The following is a 13,063-nucleotide window of genomic DNA, read 5'->3' on the forward strand; positions in this document are numbered from 1 at the left end:
AATTACTTATGTGAGCATGCTAAAAATAAGACTTACTACAGAAATGAAGATGAACTATTTTATCTACTAAAGTAACTCTTGCATCAAGAAATAATATTCTAAATATGCATATTTAGAATATTAATAAATAATTTATAAATATTTAGAAATAATATTCTAAATATTTTGAAATAATATTCTTGCATGATGCAAGAGTTACTTTAGTAGATAAAATAGTTACACAAAGGAATAGAGTTATCCATTCACACATGGACAGGAGTCAGAGAAGGTTATTTAACAAGACTATTTTAAGGTACATCTTAAAGGTGATGAATAGGCCACCAAATGGGAAAGACACATCAGGCAGTGAGGACAACTTGTGCACAGCAAACAGACTGAGACAGCATAGCATGCTTGGTAAGGGAGAGCTATAGTTATTCAAGGAAATCTGTAGCACAATATTAAGAGGAGGGATACCAGAAATTTAACATCAGAGAGGTATGAGAGTGTCAATGATGGACACTGTATGTGTCATGCTGAGGAACAATTCATTTTTTTCCTAACTGGGGAGACAATGAACAGCTTTAAGCTTGGGAATGACCTCATAAGGCTATCATTTCAAAAATAGACCCTTTTCTCTATGTCAGGCAGATGCATTTAAATAGAGCAGCAGGCAGGCCATGGTTCAGGCACTAAATGATATTAACTAAGACAGGGATAGAAGCTAGGAGTAAATTTGAGAAATGTGAGATAAAAATGAGAAGTCTAAGTGATCAATTGAAAATAGAGGGTGAGAGAGAGGAAAGAATCTAGAATGATCACTAGGGATCTGATGTGGGCAACCCAATAAAGAGGGAAATTCAGGAGAAAAAAGCGTATTTGGTGCAAAGACACTGAGTTTGGGTTTTGTTATGTTGCATTATATGTACCTATGAGGCATTCAAATAAAGATGATCGGTGATGGCTGGAACTGTGAGTATGGAGGTCAGTACAAACAACTGAAGATGTAGATTGGTGAGTCTACAGCATACAGGTGCAGGAACACATGAGTCGCGTGAAAGGTTTTAGGGGGAACGAGGTAAACAATAAGAAGACTGGGAATAAAATCTTGAACATCTTGAGTTAAGAAATAGGAAAAGAGAAAGGAGTTTAAGAGTATGAGAATGGGAATAAATGGCCAAAAAGAAGGAGGTAACACAGATAGAATGACAGTGAAGAAGCCAAAGCAAAAGAATTTTATTTTTGCCCTGAAAAAATGAGTAGTCAACATTTTCAAGTGTTTCAGAGAGATGATACAAGAACTATCCTTCCCACTTCACCACACAGAAAGGAAGATAGCCAAGAATAAGGTAAGGCTGTAGTGGGCAGGAGGGCAGTACCTACCAAAAATGTGCATGCCAATATGCTTAAATTTAGAAAAATGTAAATTAAAAAATGGCAGTGTTTGACTATCACCAGAATTATTCTTCCTTCTTATTTCCCCCCCACAAAATGCAAATATTATTGAGGTTTGATACAAGACCTGCTCCTTCTGTATCTTTAGATCTAATATGTATTTATTTCACTATCTACAGAAACATGAATTGTGTGATTGCTATGGATTCAAACTTTTATTTTTGTCTTTCAGTGCTGGCATGTATTTTAAAGGTTTTAAAACTTAGAGAATTAGTCCTATGAACATATTTGTAAATATTCACTATCATTTAATCAGAACCCAAGAAATAATTTTCTTTTCTTTTCTTTTCTTTTTTTTTTCCATTATACTTTAAGTTCTGGGATACGGGTGCAGAACATGCAGGTATGTTACATAGGTATACACGTGCCACGGTAGTTTGCTGCACCCATCAACCCCTCATCTACCTTAGGTATCCCAATGCTATCCCTCTAATAACCCCCCACCCCCTGACAGGCCCCAGTGTGTGATGTGCCCCCTCTGTGTCCATGTGTTCTCATTGTTCATCTCCCACTTATGAGTGAAAACATCCTGTGCTTGGTTTTCTGTTCCTGTGTTAGTTTGCTGAGAATGATGGTTTCAAGCTTCATCTATGACCCTGCAAAGAATGTGAACTCATCGTTTTTTATGGCTGCATAGCATTCTATGGTGTATGTGTGCCACATTTTCTTTATCCAGTCTATCATTGATGGGCATTTGAGTTGATTCCAAGTCTTTGCTGTTATGAATAGTGCTGCAATGAACATATGCGTGCATGTACCTTTATAGTAGAATGACTTATAATCCTTTGGGTATATACCCAGTAATGGGATTACTGGGTCAAATGGTATTTCTGGTTCTAGATCCTTGAGGAATCACCACACTATCTTCCACAATGGTTGAACTAGTTTACACTCCCACCAACAGTGTAAAAGCATTGCTATTTCTACACATCCTTTCCAACATCTGTTGTTTCCTGACTTTTTAATGATTGCTATTCTAATTGGTATGACATGGTATCTCATTGTGGTTTTGATTTACATTTCTCTAATGACCAGCGATGATGAGCTTTTTTTCCATATGTTTGTTGGCCACAAAAATGTCTTCTTTTGAGAAGTGTCTGTTCATATCCTTCACCCACTTTTTGATGGGGTTGGTTATTTGTAAATTTATATAAATTTGTAATTTTGGTTAAGTTCCTTGTAAATTTGGTTAAGTTCCTTGTAGATTCTGGATATTAGCCCTTTATCAGATGGATAGATTGCAAAAATTTTCTCCCATTCTGCAGGTGGCCTGTTCACTCTGATGATAGTTTCTTTTGCAGTGCAGAAGCTGTTTAGTTTAATTAGACCCCATTAGTCAATCTTGGCTTTTGTTGCCATCGTTTTAGTCATGAAATCTTTGCCAATGCCTATGTCCTGAATGGTATTGCCTAGGTTTTCTTCTAGGGTTTTTAGGGTTTTTGGTCTTATGTTTAAGTCTTTAATCCATCTTGAGTTAATTTTTTTCTAAAACATTTTTTATGATTGCTTAAATAGAAATAAAAAATAAGTTCAAGCATAACCAACTGTGTGGAAATACTACTACACCAAGCTATGTAATCAACTATATCCAAATAATTAAGTTTAACTCATAATTGCTAATTGTATTTGTACTTGGAATTAGAGAACACAGCACTTGAAGCTTGTATTTAAAATGTGCAACATATAATCATCTGAGATCCAAATTACCCCACTCCCTAAAATAAAATTGGAATTATTTGATTGTATGCTTGATAATATAAAAATTATCTTATTCAAAAATTAGTGTCTTCCAGGAATATGTATTTTTATATTAACTTTAATTTTATTTTATCCTATTTAAATATATGTGCAAGATAAAATAAAATGAGTTTTCACTATTAATTGACTTTCTATTATACTATGCTAACTCCAAAAGCACACAAAAATGTATCTAAAGCAATCTATAAATATACTTCATCCAAATGAATAAAGTTAGTGTTTTAAGAAAATGTTTTTGTTTTTGCTTAAGATAAAAGCTTTGGCGTTTTTTTTTTTTTTTTTTTTTCCTGTGATCATATCATAGAAATTAGTCAAGGCTCAAGTTGGTAAATATTACAATTTCTAAAAATATTTCTGCTTTTCCTTCACTAACTAAAAGAACGTACATTCTGTCCATAAGCTCTTCTCATGTCTATATTTATCTCCATGGCTGCCCACCAACTAACCCCTTTCTTTTGTACTATCACCCTATTTTTGTTTCATTGTTTTTTGTTGATTTTCTTCATTTCCTAATACTACAAAGAAGTTCAAATGAAGGGCACAGCAAAATGCCAATGGAAGCATTATATGCCTGCCAAGACCGAGTTCCTATTTTTAAGATGTATTTATGATACATCCAATGCCACTGAATGATAGCAAGTGAATATTTCATAGATGTTTCAAACTTCATATGTTAAGAAGCAGACATCATCTTCTCTTTCGAAGCTCTTTTTCTTGTTTTCCCCTTCTAGGTAAATGTGCTACTGATCAGTATCCCCAACTAGAAACATAGAGTAATTCTTATCTCCTGTCTTCATCACTCCTTCCTGGCATCCACTTACTAAATTCTACAATCTGTATCTCCTAAATCCTCTTAGAATTCTTCACGTCAACATTATTCCATCAAAACCTTCTTAACTGAAACTGTCATCTCTTTTTAACTTGGCTAATTCAGGAATTATCCTGCTTCCAGTGTTGGCCTATTGGTCTCCAATACTCATATCCCCAACACATTCCCCATAGTGCAGTCAGAAAGCCATTACCCAAAATAGTTCTAATCATGCCATTATCTTGCTTAAAATGATGATTTTTTAAAAGAGCCAAAGGAAAAAAAAAAAAAAACCTCACAAAATGAAACAACAACTAACATTATGTCACAGTATTTAACAGAGTGGATTCTAAAGTTGACTGCCTAGTTTCGAAACCCAGATCTATAACTTATGTGTTGTGTAATCTTGGGCAAATTACTTCAACTCACTGCATCTGAGTTTTCTCATATTAAAACAGTGGGATTACAAGCTACGTGCTGCTTCTGTTTTTTTCGCAGAACTCTAAATGATATGCTCTTCGTGTGTGTGTGTGTGTGTGTGTGTGTGTGTGTGTGTGTGTTTGTAGAGAAATAGAATGGAAAGAAATCTAAAATGATGAACTTGATAGTAAAAATTTTGATTGTTGTATCTTATTTTTATTAAACTTTATTGTAGTTCCTGAATTTCCTATAATAAACATGTATCAATTTCAAAAATTGTGAGATTAATAATAATTTCTTTATCATAGAGTTTAGTGAAGAAAAAATGGCACATGGCCCATAGCATTTATATTGTTGAAAGTTTTAAATTCCTGGTATGTTTCCTCTATGAGTCACTTTACATGACAACAATCCTGTGAAGTATGATACATATTATCCTCACCTCATAAATGCATCAATTCTCAGAGTTTTAATGGTCAAATCCCTTGCTAAAAACAACACAACAAGGTCAGGATTTCAATCTAGAATGTCCTGACACCAAAGACCATAGTAACCACAATAGCCTAGACTGACAGATGGCCCTCTATGTCCTTTTCTGAGTTTCCAGGAAAATGATGAATGGATATATGCCAATTTTTTTTGAGGCATTCCATGGTAGTTTGAAAGCAGGCTCACATCACACAAACATCACTGACATTGCTATAACCAGGCAGATTCCAGGGCAGGATGCGCAAGAAAAGGTGGATTTGGTAGTAAAAACTCTTTGTGATATTACCAATGCTAGCTTTTTTTGTTTGTTTGTTTGTTTGTTTTGAGATGGAGTCTCGATCTGTCACCCAGGCTGGAGTGCAGTGGCCGGATCTCAGCTCATTGCAAGCTCCGCCTCCCAGGTTTACGCCATTCTCCTGCTAGTTTTTTATAAAATCCATTGATCATTCCTCATCTTCCTTGTTTCTGTTAGTCATAATGAAGTGCTTACAATTTCCTGACAAACTGTCTCCCTCAGGCATCCTCACATTTACACGTTGCACCCTGTAGACTCTTCTCCAGTGGCAGCATTTTTACTTACCTTTCATGATAATTTTATAATAATGTCACTTTCTCTAAAACTGTTCTCCATCCTTTCCAGGCAGCTTCTTCTCCTGAGATTCCATGATATTGTTTTCTTGCCTCTCTGTGCACCTGTTACACTAGAATGTAGTGTTATTCTCTCCCAACTTACTCTACTCTGAGCCTATGGAGAAGGTCAAAGTTTTATCTATAATTCTTGTCCCCTCTGTCTAAGATAGCAACTGGTATACAGAAATTTAATAAATAATTGCTCAAATAAATATACATACATACATACATACACACACACATACACATATATATATACGTTTAATTGTAGTTGAAATGAAACAAACACAATCCACTCTAACTTTCTTATAAAATTTTTGAAATCATAAAAGTTGTGCCCATATATTTGAAAATTATGGTTGAATCTATTTATTCCATGGCAAGTAGTTAAAGGCTACTTAACCAAATTTGACTTTGGGCAGAATACTTAACTCACTGGAATTATCTTGCTTAAAAATGGATATAACACATTGTTCTATTATTAAGAAGTATTAAGGTACTTCCACAACCAGCCAACGTTCTAGATGCTGGTGATAAAACAGTGAGCAGCCTTAGGGTTCACCCTGCTCAGATGTGTGGTTGATCCAGTAGAAGATCTACCCAAGAAAAGCCATTCAGAGTGTGATGAGAGTTCTCATGGGGGTGGGGATGGTCATGGGAGTTTCCATAGTCCTTTGGGATGTGTTTGAAGAGACCTATTCCAGACTTGAAAGCAGGGGTCAAGGCAGCCTTTCTTTGTGACACCCAAGCCAGATGGTATGCATGAGTGTGTTTGTGCAAATGTGCACATGCATGTGTGTGCACTTGGTGGCTATGAGGAATAGGATCAGAAAGAGAGCTTTCCAGATAAACAGAATATTATTTTCAACAACTGAAAGGTGTCTACTGGATCAATTTGAAATAAATTGGTGGGGGATTTGTATACAGATATCACTGGACAAGTACAGAGGCTAGATCACATCAAGCATTATAAGTCTTTTTAAAAATGCCTTGGAGGAATGAGAAGCTATTAAGAGGGAAATTACTCAGATTTGCATTTTAAAAACAATACACTAACTGCAATGGAGAAACTAGAAAAAGGGAGACCAGTTGGAAGGCTGTTAATAATCCAGCTGAGAGAGGGAGGTGATTTCGACCTAAGAGGTGGTACGGGGTAGGAAAAAAATAAAAGATTTGAGAGATAATACAAGTATAGAATTGACAACCAATTATTGTGGAGTCAAAAAAAGAAAAGAATCAAGGAAGACATTCATATTTCTGGTTTAGGCTCTGGTGGGCAGGAGAGTCAGTCACTGGAGATAACAGGTATGATGTCATGATCACCTGTTTCTCTTGGAACACGTAGAATTGTTTTGAAGATTAAGTGAAATAGTTTATGTGACAGCAACTACCACAATGTCAATTCATAGTGCATTATAGCTCATGTCTGCAGTCATTTCCATTCCCTTCTTGTCTTTTCTGAAGTTGTACCAGTAATTTAGTAGCAAAACTGGGAATAGAATCCCAAGCTTCTGTTTACCAGTCCAGAATTTTTTTGTTAATGGACTGCTGATCTATAAACAAAGATGAAACACAGGGATTTTAAAGCAAATATGAACAACTTATTCTGGAATTGCTTACAAGCTGTCATCTAGCCAACTTATTTTTAGTTTATATTTAAAATGAATCATATGTTCCAAAATGACTGACAGAAACACAGCTTTGTTTCTGAAGCCAATTCTTTTCCATCATTTTTGGACATCATTCAGAGCTATAACAGACTTTCAGGGTGTTTAAAAGCATTCATCCATGACAACAACAAATGCTAATTATCATAAAAAATAAATGGCTCCTGTTAACATCATTTTAAGAATTTCTCCTATTCCAGCACTATATTTCATTTATCATCCCATCTGTTTTGGGGGTGGGAACAAAGACTGGATGAAAGTATAATTATCATGTATCAAACTGGACAACACAACAAAACAGAAATGAATACAAATGGGAGGAATAGCATACATAATAAATACATATGGAAAGGAAAAAGGAAACATGTAAATAAAATGGCACCTGTGTGTCCTGCAGTAAAAGCAGATACATAAGTCCATCATGAAGACAGTAATGTTTATCTTATTGTGTATGAGGTGGAGTTTTTCCCATTTCAGTTCACAGTTCAAGCGATAATCAGATTTCCTATTGCATCATCCAATAGTCATGTTGCTCTTTTGAGACATTTACAAATTCTCTTTGCTGAATTCTATCATTAAAACGATACCTTGCAAATATTCACAAACTATGCATCAAGCAAAGGTCTAATACCCAGAATCTATACGAAACTGAAACAAATCAAAAAGCAACAAACAAATAACCCCACTAAAAAGTGAGCAAAGGACATGAACAGACACTTCTCAAAAGAAGATGTACATGTAGCCAACAAACATATGAAAGAAATGTTCCCTAGGCGGGCAGATCACGAGGTCAGGATATCGAGACCATCCTGGCTAACACGGTGAAACCCCATCTCTACTAAAAATACAAAAAATCAGCCGGGTGTGATGGCGGGTGCCTGTAGTCCCAGCTACTTGGGAGGCTGAGGCAGGAGAATGGCATTGAATCTGGGAGGTGGAGCTTGCAGTGAGCCGAGATCTCGCCACTGCACTCCAGCCTGGGTGACAAAGCGAGACTCCGTCTCAAAAAAAAAAAAAAAGAAAAGAAAGAAATGTTCAACATCACTAATCATCAGAGAAATGCAAAACAAAACCTCAATGAGATACCATTTCACACTAGTCTGAATGGCTATTATTAAGAAGTCAAAAAAGTAAGTGTTGGCGAGGTTGCAGAGGAAAAGGAATGCTTGTACAGTTTGGTGGTAATGTAAATTAGTTAAGCCATTGTAGAAAGAAGTTTGGAGATTTTTAAAAGAGCTAAAAATAGAACTACATTTGACCCACCAATACCATTACTGGGTATACACACAAAGGAAAATAGATGATTCTATCAAATAGACACATGCATGCATATGTTCATCACAGCACTATTCACAACAGCAAAGACATGGAATCAACCAAGTTGACCATCAATGGTGGATTGAATAAAGAAAATGTGGTACATATACACCATGGAATACTATGTAGCCATAAAAAAGAACAAAATTATGTTCTCTGCAGCAACATGGATGTAGCTGGAGGCCATTATCTTAAGTGAATTACAGAGGAACAGAAAACTAAATGCTGCATGTTCTTATTCATACGTGGGAGCTAAACATTTGGTTCATATGTACATAAATTGGGAAAAATAGACACTGGAGACTACAAGAGTGGGGAGGGAGAGAAGAGGTTAAGGCTTGAAAAACTACCTATTGGATACCATGTTCATTGGGTGATGGGTTCAGTTGTACCCAATCCTCAGCATCATGCAATATACCCCTGTAACAAAACTGAACATGCACTCCCTGATTTTAAAATGAAAGTTGAAAAAATTCTACCTTGAGACATTGAAACATAAACAAAAAGACAAAAAGTCTACTATATATTTATAAATATATTTCAAAGGAACTCTTCTGCCTATCTTAGAGTCAGTTCTATCATATTAAATAATCAAAAACACTCAAGTTCTCAAAAATGCTGTAAAGTAAGAGGCAACAATTGGTCAGTTACAAGTGCAATTATCCCACTGCAAATAGTATTAAAAATATGAGTAATTACATGTCCCTCAATAGGGATTAGAAGCTCAAGAAGGGCTGGGCCTTTGTTTCCTTTAGCAGCATATAATTCCTTTCATGGCATGTAACTCTCCCTGGCATGTATCAGTTGATAATCGAAATTCATTGAATTAAATGTTGCATAAAATGTAACAGCAATATGTTTTATTCTTCAGAGGATTTCAAGACATATTTATTCTACGAATAATTCTGTAACAACTCTAAGTTAGCATTACCACTTAAATAATCAGGCCTTTCAAATATCCAAGTATCTATGTCACCTTCAAAGCCAAGGGAGTAGCAAAGTTCCCGTTAAATAGTAACTAGTAACTAAGTAGTAAGCATTTTAATAAATTTAATTTGAGGTCAGGAATCCATTAAATGTATGTAATCAACTAGCTGTACGTATGTCTCTATTTATATTTGCCTCAATGATATAATTGAGACTATAATTTAAAGCAGGGATAGATCAATTACATGAGGCTGTATTTTACCAAACTATTGTAGGACCCGATTGCAAATCCCATTATCTATTTAGTGAATCACTTAAGAACCACATGTATTAAATAAAAATGCCACACATGTGCATGTGCACACATACACATAGGATAGTGAAGAAAGGTAATATGTCTACAGACATTTTGAATACTTGTCAATTTTCTTCCTCCTATGAGGAGTTTAAGGATGATAATAAATACAAAATATCACATGTATGATATATATATCTGTGTGTATGGATGTAGGTATATAATGTATCCATTATAAGGACATATGATGTTTGGACCACCTATACATGAATTACCTCAGGAAAGAATGGAGAAGTAAACAATCCACAGATTAACAATGCACATGTATCTACATTTACATATTTCTGTAGATGACCATCCCTAAACATAAGTGGATCAACTTGAAACAGAAGATCCCTTGGATCATTTTATTACACATACTCACAGAAATCATTCATATAGAACCTGACATTCAAAATTCAGAACACAGAACTTTACCAATGACAAAGAAGTAATGATTTAGGAAGAAAGCAGTATAATAAATTTAATAGGTTTAATTTGAGCTAAAAGACATATCAAACATACTTATTTTTAAGGACTCTTACTGATGCATTCATAACTTTTAATTATTTATAAATATTTCACATTTTTAAATAAGAAAACAAAATTACTCTAATTTGTATCTAGATGCATTTCACTCTTTCTTATCTAAATGAAAATGTTTTTGAAATTATTTTCTGTTTTTTTTTAATCCTGTAGCTCCCAGTTTCCTATTCCTTTGAGAGTTCTCTGTCAATTTGCAGATGATCAATTTTATTGGCAAATGGGCAAATTTCTGCACAGAGTTCTATATACTGCATGCATGAATAAAATGTGCTCCTGGCATCTTTTGAGAGAATTTAAATTCAAATGAAATTCAATCTCAATGTAATTATGAAAGTGTAGTCAAGTGTCCTGAAATAAAATGTTTTTATGTTCTAATTTAAAGAGCACTGTTTATATTGTTGATGAGCATCTTAAAGTAAAATTAATTATCACTCTATAGTAAGCAAAATAGTATGCAGCTGCTTCACCAATGTAACTTCCAATGAAAATTAAAATTTCATTTTTATTGTTACTTTCTTGTATTTCTCTGAGACTTGTTTTTAACTGATAACTCAAGATAACCATTTGTATGCAAAAATAATAAAATGCATTAACACAAGAGAGCACGCAACCTGTAGTTAGCAAATATTAAAATATTCCTTTAACTCACTGAAATCAATATCATTTAGTAAATTCTATTTTCTAAGTCTCTAAATGACATCTACACAAAAGCAGTTCCACAAACCTGAATGTTTCAGCGAATATTACATTGTTCCACATATGAGTAAAAACTTTTCAAACCTTAATATGCCTTACAAAGTTTGTTACATTTTATATGCATTCTTTGCACATAAACAGCCAGATAAAATAGCGAGGCATAATTCTGAATCTCTTGGCAAGTTTCACTGACTGATCACAAGGCCTTGCCTTGAGAAACTACCCTAGCAAAAACTTCACTGCAGAAAAATTCTTTGAATAAGTATTTCAGAATGGGCCTGGTGGCTCACACCTGAAATCCCAGAAGTTCGGGAGGCCAAGGCGGGTGGATCATTTGAGGTCAGGAGTTCGAGACCAGCCTGGCCAACATGTGAAACCCTGACTCCACTAAAAATACAAAAATTAGCCAGAAGTGATGGTATATACCTGTAATCCCAGCTACTTGGGAAGCTGAGGCAGGAGAATCACTTGAACCTGGGAGGCAGAGGTTGCAGTAAGCTGAGATCTCACCCTTGCATGCCAGCCTGGGTGACAGAGCGAGACTCTCTCTCTCTCTCTATATATATATATATATAGACACACACACACACACACACGTAATATTCAATATGATCTAAATTGTTAGATCATATTGTTTTTGAATACATGGATTCTTACTTTTTATATGATTGGAATTCTAAATATATATAAATGTGTGTATGTGTATGTGTGTGTGTGTGCGTGTGTCTATCTATCTATCTATCTATCTATAATATTGTGTACTGTACCTATCCTTCATCCAACCTACCAAACTAGCTGATCTTTCACAGGAATTAAAAAATGCTTATTTTACAAATACAGAGAAGTATTCAATATAGGTATTCTTTGTTTGGATATGTGAAATTAGGGTTGGTGTTTGATTCTTTCTACCCGCTAGTTAATTTTCAAAAATCAAAACAAAACATATAAGAATACAATAAGAACCTGGAATGCGCTTCAGAACATTATCCATATTTAAAGCATAACTCCAAAAGCTACTGATTTTTCTTACCAGTGCTGTCATCATACACAACCGTGACGGTTTTCCACTTGAAAAACTGCACCAGGTCTAAAATGGCACGGCTGAGTGAAGAGAAGTCTGGGTAGAGACTGACATAGAAGGAATCTTTGTTGTCTGACACCTGGTGCTTCCAGCGGGTCTGTATGTGGGGAACTCCCAGAGCATTGCAGATGGACTGCACCGCGTTTGCTGATGAGCTGTGTGAAGGCCCGAAGATGGCAGCCACCCCAAGAGACAGCTGATCACAGGCTGAAGAGGAGATAAAGGTCTGTCAATACTGAGAGGAGAGATGCCAGTATGCCAGCAGATACATTATTATTTTAAACCCAAAGGTATCATCCTCAAGAAAGATTTGTGTTTTAGAAAAATATTTATCTACTTTTCACTAATTTAAAATTTTGTCCAACTCTGAACATTTTCCATTTGTTACAAGGGAATTAACTAACCCAGATGCCTGCAGCTCAATGTTCAAATAATTCTATAAATAATGCCAGGGGAGGGAGAGAGAGAAGGAGAGAGAGGATGAATACTTTTTTTAATTTAAGGGGGCAGTGCTTGTTTTGGAAGACTAGTTTATATGAGGGGAATGAGGGAATAGTGCAGCTTCTCAAATTCACTGAACAGCTTTTACATTTTCCATTTCTTAATCAAAAGCCACATGGTTCTCCCTTTACCCGTACATTTAACTATGTTCACACACAGCTGAGTATTTCCATATATCTGATGATACAGGTCAGGTTATGCGAACACTCAGCCACACAAAACCTGCTATAGCTCTTAGAGGGTGATTTCACATGGATCAGTCTCATTGAGTAGAAAAACAGCAAAGTCATTAGACAAGTATTCAGTCATCTTTATATATTTGGATTTGGATGCTATAAGTGTTTTCTATTATTCTAAACTATTTTTTAAAGTTTGTATTTACTCACAGAAAATTTTATTCATATCAATAATAACCACAGTAATTAAGAAAGGCGTGAACAAACCAGAGGGTATTC

The 13,063-nt window shown here is 35.2% G+C and overlaps 1 protein-coding gene across 3 annotated transcripts in view; it reads right to left on the reverse strand.

Annotated features, from left to right (window-relative positions):
- The window catches only part of GRIK2 (glutamate ionotropic receptor kainate type subunit 2), a 694,446-nt gene that overhangs the window by 452,771 nt on the left and 228,612 nt on the right, over positions 1-13,063 (reverse strand). For all 3 annotated transcript variants that reach the window (XM_026454391.1, XM_026454392.1, XM_026454393.1), the window contains exon 3: positions 12,057-12,314. In XM_026454391.1, the coding sequence (XP_026310176.1) occupies positions 12,057-12,314 (258 nt within the window). The remainder of the gene's footprint in view (positions 1-12,056; positions 12,315-13,063) is intronic.

The sequence above is a fragment of the Piliocolobus tephrosceles genome, chromosome 5 (genome assembly GCF_002776525.5).
Source record: "Piliocolobus tephrosceles isolate RC106 chromosome 5, ASM277652v3, whole genome shotgun sequence".
Classification (NCBI taxonomy): domain Eukaryota; kingdom Metazoa; phylum Chordata; class Mammalia; order Primates; family Cercopithecidae; genus Piliocolobus; species Piliocolobus tephrosceles.